Raw genomic sequence first — 9,210 nt, 5'->3', positions numbered from 1 at the left:
TTTAAGGAAAATAAAAAACTGCACTCACCAACATGGGGACCCCGTATCGAAGGGTCTTGTTCTTGCGTAAAGCTCGCATCACCGCGGGTGTGAACATAACTAAAACCTCGGCCCTCTTCCAGTCTCTCCAAGCCGACTCACTGCGCCCTACAATCAGTGACTTCCCACTCGCCTCCTTTTCCTGGCTGTGCGGCGCCGAGTCCTCCCCTGATAAGCCTCCGCCAGGCAGAAACAATCGATTCATGGTTACACCCTCCCTCGTCCGCCCAGATACGGAGGCCACATATATTTAGTTCCGGGAGGCCGGTGTGCAGCTGGATTTAAAGGGCTGGAATGCGGTTTGCTGTCACTATCAAACTGATATGGAAGCCAGCATCTGGCGTATGCTGAGTCTTGACTATGTTTTCTTAGAACACTCCCTGGCATATGGCTACGCAATAAACTCAGGTTGGGGGAGCGGTATTCTGAAGCTGACCCTCTGGTCTTTATGCCTGCTTGTTGGTTGGGAAAATTTACCGGTTTAATAAGGCATTTCAAAAGTCAGTCGTCAGAAAACTTAGACTGGATGTAACCAGTGTTGTGTTTTACTTATTACCGAATCTTTAATGCTAACATTTCACTGTATGATTGCCTGTAATCTTGTCATTTATGAAAGCCTATTTTACACGGTTCAAAAATCATAGAACTTTTTGCTACGATCTTTCTGGAAGACTAGGAACATAGAAGACGACACTCTTGCTTTAAAGAAACTGGCGATCTAACAGGCACACCAGCACACGCCAAAAATACTGTGAGAGCTTAAGGAACAAAGTCCCCAGGGCTTCCCTTCGCCAGAGTGGATCAGAAAGTTTCACCTATTGTGCAGATGACAGAGTAACGCCTCCTATTCTATACCTGAAATCTTCCCATCTGTTCCTGTCTCTCCAGTACCACTGAAATGTTCCTGGTTATCCTCTTCCCACTTATTAAACTAGCTCTCTAAGTGGTCTTTGCGGGGGAAACTTCAGATCTTTTATGCTGCTCCAATGACCCCCATGCCTGTAAGACTATAGGGTCAAATTAAAAAACAAAACAGCGGTTCTTAAATCAATCTACACTATCAGAAGACATAAATAATGATGAGATTCCCTGATTCTTACAGTATGCACTGTTAGCAAGGTTTGAGATTCTTTATGACTTTAGTGGAGCTCCAGTGGCTCGATCAGCGTGTGGCACTTACACGACTGTTGCCTTTTTGCCACTGTTCACTCCATATTCCATCCTGGAAAAAATACCATTCCTTGAGTATTTCACGAATCTCCTCTTCGTTAAGCAGCTCCTGGAAACCAGTTTGTGTAGCCCTTTTATTTGTACAGGCAATGTAAATTATTCCCCCCTCAGAGCTCCAGTAGCCTCTGATACATATGACAGAATATTGCCACACTGGATTATTTAGCATATAGAGTCATTATCACTCTGACTAGCATATAAGCAAGATGAAAATAGAATGCTTAAGAATATTTCAGAGTTTGAAGTTGAAAATGGGAGCGGAGCATCATCTGCATTGATCCATTGATCCAAGGGAGACTTTGAAGCAATCAGGTCAAGGTTTATTAAAACAATTTGCTAATCCCTTCTCTCACCCCCCTATTTCTCCACTTGACTTGGAAGAGAGAATTTGCAAATGTGAGGACTGCAACAGAAAGGTGGAAGGTCATAGCCCCAATAGAACTGAACTTCCTGTAGAATTTGGTAAAAAAAATTTTTTGACAGGGCCTCACTATGTAGTTCAGGCTAGTTTTGAATTCACTATGGAGCCCAGGCTGCCCTCAAACTCTTGGTGATCCTCCCGTGTGCTGGGGTTACAGGGGTGCACCACCACACCCAGCCAGAATTCAGTAATATTGACTATCTCCTTGAAATTCAATTCTGTGGCTTCTATAGATCTACTCCAGCTCAGACTTTTGTTATCGTCTTTAGTCCTTCGTGCTTCAGAATCTCCTAGAGAACTATTTACATGGAGACTCCTGGGCCCTGTCACTGGGGTTTCTGACTCAGTTGGTCAGAGATTGGGGCTGAAAAACCTGCTTTCATAACGCACTTCAAGGTGCTGCTGATCTGCTGGTCTATGAACTTCCTCAGATAAACACCACTTTCACTTTGGCATCAAACTTTATGACAGTATGGATAATTTCCAGCACATTTCCAGAAATGTGGAGTCCTACTGAATGGTTTCCTAACCTCTCATGATCAAAATCCTGTTTTACTTTGGTCCTCCTCTCTATTCTATCAAATTTGTATAGCTAAAATTAGAGTAACTGAGAACCTGTTTCCAGCTCAACCCAATTTGAAATCAACAGAATTTCCCAGTATTCAGCTAGAAAACTGGATGTTTCTCCTGTGCACGTTTCTCTTATGATAGTGATTACAAATATTCCTGTTTTAGAATATAGCCATCTATTGTCCTATTATTTTTTATGGGCTATAAGCTACAGGGCAGTGGTGGTGAACCTATGGCGTATGAGCTGCAGCACTGGCCGTATTATTGAAAGTTCTAAAAGGTTCGCCATCACTGCTATAGGATAAATGGATTTCTCATTGGTTTGAAGTAAATTCCCAGTTCTGGCACCGACTAGCTGTGTCTTGAGCAAGTCACTAATTTAACAGTGAAGTTAACTCATCTATAAAAATGAGACTATTGATACTGCCTTGTATAGTTGTAAGAATCTGACATTGGTTATCCAAAGGGCAGCGCAATGCAGTATGTTGAACCATGGAGAGAAGAAAGTATAGTGTTCTGGTTTATGTATTCAGGTCCTAAAAGCACACTGCCTAGGTTTAAATCCCAGTTCTGACACTTACTAGCTGTATGATCTGGGCAAGTTACTTAAACTCTCTATGTGTACCTCATCTGTAAAATGGGGCTAACAGCAGCTACCTTAGAGTTGTTGCAAAACTTAAATGTGAAGGGTTGTGAACAGCAGCCAGACTACTGATAAAAGCTTAGTAATTGCCAATTTTATTATTAGCAGGACATCAGTATCATATTCCTTATCTCCTAGGTCAAAGCTAAGCTTCAAAGTGATTTAGATTTCATCTTTCCATGGTTTTTTTAGGGGTTACTCCAAGAAGTTGGCAGAAAAACAAGATATTTATTCAACAATCTTCAAGATAAAATGAAAAAAGATTATAAAAATTCAATGACAAATTCAACAAGATTTTATTGAATGCCACAGTACAAGGCACAGTTAGATACATTATCTCACTTACTCTATCTGCTCAAATGGCAAAATTTCAGGTTATCATAGCTTTTTTTTTTCCAGTACTGGGAGTCAAACTCACGACCTTGTGCTTGCCAGGCAGGCACTGTGCCGCTGAGCTAAATCCCCAGCCCCTATCATAGCTTTTGACAGCCCCATTAACATACTTAATCTGTAGTGATATTTCCTAAATAATACAGTTTTATGTCCACATGTTTTCCACATTGTCATTGGGCACCTATATGATCTGAGAAATGGACTTCTATTTATGTCTTGGGATGTAAGCTGACATGAGAATCAGGTAGAAAGGAAACAAAACAAAATAAAGTTCACAAAGAAAATATTCTTATAACAACTAACACAGACTGAAGGTAAAATACATGTCAGTAATACGAAACTCATTCAAATCAGCATTGTAGATACAGCATTAAAATGAGATTCACTTCTGTGTCTTCATTTGCAAATCTGCAAACTAGGAAGAAGGATCATCTCAATTTCGTGGGATTACTCAATAAATTTACAAAGGTGTTTTGTGTGTGTGTGTGTGTCTGTGTAAATAAACCTACCCTCCCTCTTGAAAAACAGAATATTAACAGTGAGGAAAGCTTTTTGTAACAGGCTATAGTGTTTGCTATAAGTTCATTTCTTACAAGCAGCAATGCCATGTTATAATATAGGTTTTTATCAAGTGCATCAGGTGTAGATCACATGCTTTGTAGTGTACAAATAAACCTAAGAGAATATGGCAGTTAATCTGGTTCCAATCAGAACTGAATTCCTTAAAATACTGTCCTCCTTTAGATAACTGATCTTTTGGATGTGAATGCTGGTCTCAAAAAGATTTGGGGTTAAAAGAGGAATAGAAAAAAGGTCTTACCCTGGGAAAAGAGCCCACTCTAAACTTACTGTGAGAGGTAGAGAGCTTCAGAATTCAAGGGTCTGCTTCTAGGTGATGTTATAAAAATATACTTTAGCATCAAGATCCTCCATTTACATGTGCTGAACAACTTCAGCCTAGAGCAATTATATTTTATTTATCTTTCTCTATTCAGAACCTAGCACGTGGCTGGCACTCATGCTGAAGGAAAAAAGTTCTCATCTGTCCGAAGAAAACTTTCTATTAAAAGCAGCTAGAATAAAATCTTTACTGGCTCTACAGAAACTACATCGATTCTACTTCCCCATATTCTTGACAGTCTATAGTTTCTTGTCTCATTTCTTCAAATTTATATCCATATAATTTTGCTGTTTTTTCAGACAGGGTCTCACTATGTAGCCCAGGGTGGCCCCAAACTAAAATATATTTTTAAATTGCTTATTTACATGATAAAAAGAACACCCAAGACCCAAAACATACCATGGGAACTGAAAGAACTGATCTGACTGAATATCAGGTCTTTCACAGATTGGTACATGAAATCTCCCATTCCAATCAATGCTTGCAATGTCCTTTTATCAATTCTGGTCTTTCTTCAAAGCCCAAGAAAGAAGATGAAAATGTACTGGGATAAAAAGTATAGCTTCGTGGGCATTCATCTAGTGGAAACATTCAAAACAGAGATGAAAAGATACATCTCAACAGAAAAAGGTACATCTGCAACAGTCCAAGTCTGACTAAGCAAGTTAGCTCACCTCTCTGAGCTTTGATTTTCTCACCTCTAAAATAGTCATCCTAGAGCCTTTCTGGTTCCCTTGTAGCTTCACTATCCTAAGTTTGGTTCTTAATAGATGTACAAGCTGAGACACCAATCATGAATTCTTTTGGAGGTTGATACTCTGTTCTTAGCACATCAGGGGCAAAAAAATGCTCCAGTTCTTACTCCATGTCTGTACATGGGGCAGAAGCTCAAAAAGCTAGGCCCTATTATTGCTCAAATGAAATTCTTGATCTTGGCTGGAGCAATGTCTGTAATTCAATAACTTAAACAATATCTAGGTTCAAATGCCAAAGAACATTTTTAATGAAAGCTGTACAGTGGAATCACTTGATGAAATTTATTTTAGTGCTACCTGAGTCTCAGACCCACAGATTCCCATTTGGCCTGAGGGGCAGCCTGGTCATAAGGAGTTTTACAAGCAATTAATGTGATACTAACCTGAGAAATGGGGGAACTACTAACACAGAGTGGTGGATCTTAAACGTTAGCATGAATCAGTCACCAGGAGGAATTCTGAAAAGGATTGCTGGGTTCCAGCACTGCTGGGTGCAGTGTTTCTGACTCAGTATGTCTGAGACGGAGCTGGAGAATTTGCTTCCTAACAAGTTCCCGGGTAATGCTGATGCTATTGTCCAGACACCTCCTTTGAGAACCACTGGTACTGAGGAAATATCATTGATGCTAGCACCTAAAGTCCTGAGTTTAAATCTTGTTTCTATTATTACCACGTATAAAATCTTAGGAAAGCAATTTACTTTCTAATCTTTAGTCTCTATAACAATGCTTAGATCTCAGAGTTGTGATACATGAACAAACAGCATATACTAATTAAAGCTTGGTACAGACCCTGGCATAGAATGCAATAACAAATAAAACTTTTTCCATTATACATGGCGAGGTGTTTCAATTAATTACATGAAACTATTCACACAGAAGTTAAAACTTTGCAGTAAAAGGAAATAATGATGATTGAAACAAGGAACATCTTACTAGAATAGTATGTATTATATATAAGACAAATATAGAGAAATGATTTAAATATAGGGTCTTGAAAATACCTATATTTAATTTTCAAAACTTTCAACACTAATTTAGGTGGTAAAAATATTAGAGTTAGTCTATATACAACACGAACTTTTTTTTATAAGCTATAATGGATTGATACCTCATCTATCATAATAATTTTGGCTTTCCATATAATCAATATAATGAATAGCCTTCTTGCATAAGATTTTACAATGTTTGGTTTTTTAAAGCTGTTTTACTTCCAAGAAAACCTAAATTTAGGTGCAACAGAAAGCAAAACTACCAATGATGGGCTAGGTGTGTATTTGTACACAAATACACAAAAACAATCTAAACTGTTTTCTTTTCTACTTGCCATTTGCTACATTTTGTATGTCACAAGTTCTTTCAAGGGTTAATGTCAAAGGCTTGAGGGGAACCCTGGGAGGTCGGCAGGCCCACGGCAGCTGCTGAACATGGAATCGCATACAGGGAGGGCACAGAGGTTAGGCCTCCAGAGCAGGGAGATGAAAGCTGGAATACTGTGGGTGTTTCCCTGTGGAACCCACAATGAGGCTGGTTATCCGAAGGAGCCTCAAAAAGTACCAAACCGTTCAGGTTGAAAGGCAAAAGCTATGCCAGGATTGTTTATAGCAAGGTTCTCCCTGTATCGGTAGTTGCCCCAGAGGCAAGGATCCTGTATTTTTAAATGCCATACCTTTCCACTCTAGCCTGATGCCCTTGTGACAGCTTTCCTTTTCTGAATTTCTAAAAAGCACAGTGACGGTCATCTGCACATCTCTGTTCTGCATCGTGCTCTGCATGGTAACTTTTTCTTAACGGTTACTTAACCGATGATATACAGTTCCCTTAACGTTTCAGCTATTTATCAAGTCGCGTTAACTAGACTGTCAGCTCCTCAAGGGTCCTTAGCTTGTTCCCCTTCTCCATGAGAACTTTCTGAACTGCCCCAATTCTTGTAACTTTTCTCCCTTAAGAGTCAGCAGTACAAACTCGACACCAACTTACACAGCCCTACTTATGTGACTACTCTTATTTTAAGTGTTTTCTTCCTAGTTGAGTCAAAAAACCCTTCAGGATGATGAGGGTTACATATTTTACTTCTTTGTAAAAGAGTCTTGCCAAAGCTGACATCCAATCACCATTTCCTAAATGACTGCTAGACTGTGATTGCTAAAATTGGATATAATTGATTATCTAAAGAAAAGTTCTCATAATCTTATTCAAAATGATATAAAGCCTACAGTCTGGCCAGCTGTCTGGGAAATGGAAATGAAAGCCAGCAATTAGCCTCGGCTTAGCTATCCCCAGTGCGTTAAAACTAACTTAAATACCACGCAGACAGGACGGTTCCCACTTCACCAATATCCCTGGCACTCAGCAGCTTCCATTCACCCATGCTCTGCTCTCAGGCTCTCCCCAGGAAACACTCACCGAACAAAATTAATTTTTTTCCCTTTCCCTGAAAAATAGTTTTTTAACTTATTAAAAGCCATTTAAAAAAAAAAAAACAACAAACAAACTAGCAGTCTAGACCTTAATTAAACCAGAACAGAGCTGATTTTATGCCTTCTTTCAGGTTTTGCCTGCTACTAGAAACCAGAAACACTGACAGATAGTCTGGGAGCATTCAGATAATACAACTGATGCACGATCTCCTGTTCCTTTGGAGTTGTCTTACTATTAACCAACAAGACCTCATTGCTCAAGCCTGATCACAGTCATCCCAGCTGATGCTTTAATGCATTGTGGGGTACCAACAAGTCACGACGGAAGCCCAGAGGTAGTGGTATGACTTATCTTTAAACCTCAGAGTTGTTTCTTTTTTTTTTTAAACATTTACTAAAGCAGAGCTGCTTGATGGCACTGCACCTCAATTTCACCACAGCTGTTCTGAAAACAAATATTGTTCTACAATTTTCAATTTGGCCGCTTGTTTTTTTAATGCCTCTGACTGGGCATTAGCTTTTAAAGTTCACTCTCTCGTTCCCACTATATACGGTCTACAAATAGTTCTTTATATCCTTCAGTTAAAATCATCCCTCAGATCAGAAACCTAGAAACCGCAGAGTAGCTTTCTTACCTCTTTAATTCTCCCCAAGACATCAGTATTATTATACTACCACATATGCACATGTATATGTACTGTATATATATATGTATTTGCTTCTTTAAAAAAGTAAAAAGCTCTTCTCAATATCCTGTGTCCAAAACAGGCACCCACGTATGTGATTAGAAATTATTTAAATAAAGGCCACAAACACTTCTCAAGGAAGATCATTAAAAGAAAAATCCCCTCTTCCTCTCATGTCTTACAGCTGGCTTTCAAGGTATGCCAGGTAAGAAAAAAGGTATCACCCATGGTGACAGGAAGACTGGACTTTTCCCTCTTTGGGCAGTAGCTGAATTTCTATTGGCAGTCCTGGTCACTTGTTCTGAGCAAGTCTTTTCTTCAGCTTCCCTTCAAACAATACCTTTACTCTCTCATTAGAATACGAAGACTTGGGGATTTTGAACAGCAAAGTTCATGGTGGGAATCATTCACTTCAAATCATATTTTGGCTACCTAGAGAGAAGGAAAGATATGGGAGGATGGCAGGGAAGGAAGGCAAGAGAAACGTTAAGTTCACTGGGAGCTGGGTGAGAGCACGCCCTTCAAAGCTGTTGCCGGTATCTCATGAAGGCCCAGGCGGCTACTACGGTGAGGGCAAACACTGGCAGCAGCACCATAGCTATGGGAAGACCACTTGGCTCCCCTTCACCTCGATGGCCGGTAGGTCCATTCTGCACCTGTAACTGGAAGGGAAAGAAAAATGTTAACTCTTGTGACTCCTGTGTATTTATCGCAACTGAGATGTCCAGGCTGATGCATCACCTGGGGCTGAGGTCTGTAGGCCACACAAAGGTAGCAGAGGAATTCTCTCTTTGTACTGAGCTGGTGCATCAGAGTCACACTCTCTCTGGGAAGAAAATAGATCTGATGGGGAGGCCCTTAACCTTGCTGTCCTACTGACCGAGCAGGGCCAGGGGAGGGCAAGTTTCCTGTTTGTGTGTACTGCCTGCCCTTCCCTATGTGTGTTTCATGCCGGGAAAATAAAAATATGAGATGAAAGCTACAGATTCTGTGTGGAAGACAGGTACTCCTGAGCAGGGGAAGGGAGAGGAAGGAAGAAATCTCCGGGAAACTTTGCTTACAAAGATTATCTGCCATCAGAATGCAGTCACAGCAGATCTAGGCATTGTCAGCACAGGTACCTGCCACTATTTGGAAAGGCTTTCCAATTCTC

The 9,210-nt window shown here is 40.2% G+C and overlaps 2 protein-coding genes across 2 annotated transcripts in view; both read right to left on the bottom strand.

Annotated features, from left to right (window-relative positions):
- The window catches only part of LOC102023128 (cytochrome c oxidase assembly protein COX16 homolog, mitochondrial), a 12,629-nt gene extending 12,411 nt beyond the window's left edge, over window positions 1-218 (bottom strand). Inside the window, exon 1 of the mRNA XM_005399020.2 lies at window positions 29-218. Coding sequence (XP_005399077.2) covers window positions 29-97 — 69 coding nt within the window. The 5' untranslated portion in view covers window positions 98-218. The remainder of the gene's footprint in view (window positions 1-28) is intronic.
- Window positions 219-3,175: 2,957 nt separating this feature from the next.
- Window positions 3,176-9,210, bottom strand: part of Synj2bp (synaptojanin 2 binding protein) — a 46,618-nt gene continuing 40,583 nt past the window's right edge. The window contains exon 4 of the mRNA XM_005399019.1: window positions 3,176-8,719. Coding sequence (XP_005399076.1) covers window positions 8,579-8,719 — 141 coding nt within the window. The 3' untranslated portion in view covers window positions 3,176-8,578. The remainder of the gene's footprint in view (window positions 8,720-9,210) is intronic.

Source organism: Chinchilla lanigera, unplaced genomic scaffold, assembly GCF_000276665.1.
Source record: "Chinchilla lanigera isolate Chin_1 unplaced genomic scaffold, ChiLan1.0 scaffold00065, whole genome shotgun sequence".
Taxonomy (NCBI): domain Eukaryota; kingdom Metazoa; phylum Chordata; class Mammalia; order Rodentia; family Chinchillidae; genus Chinchilla; species Chinchilla lanigera.
The sequence above is the reverse complement of the archived record's forward strand: the minus strand, read 5'-3'. Positions and strand labels throughout refer to the sequence as shown.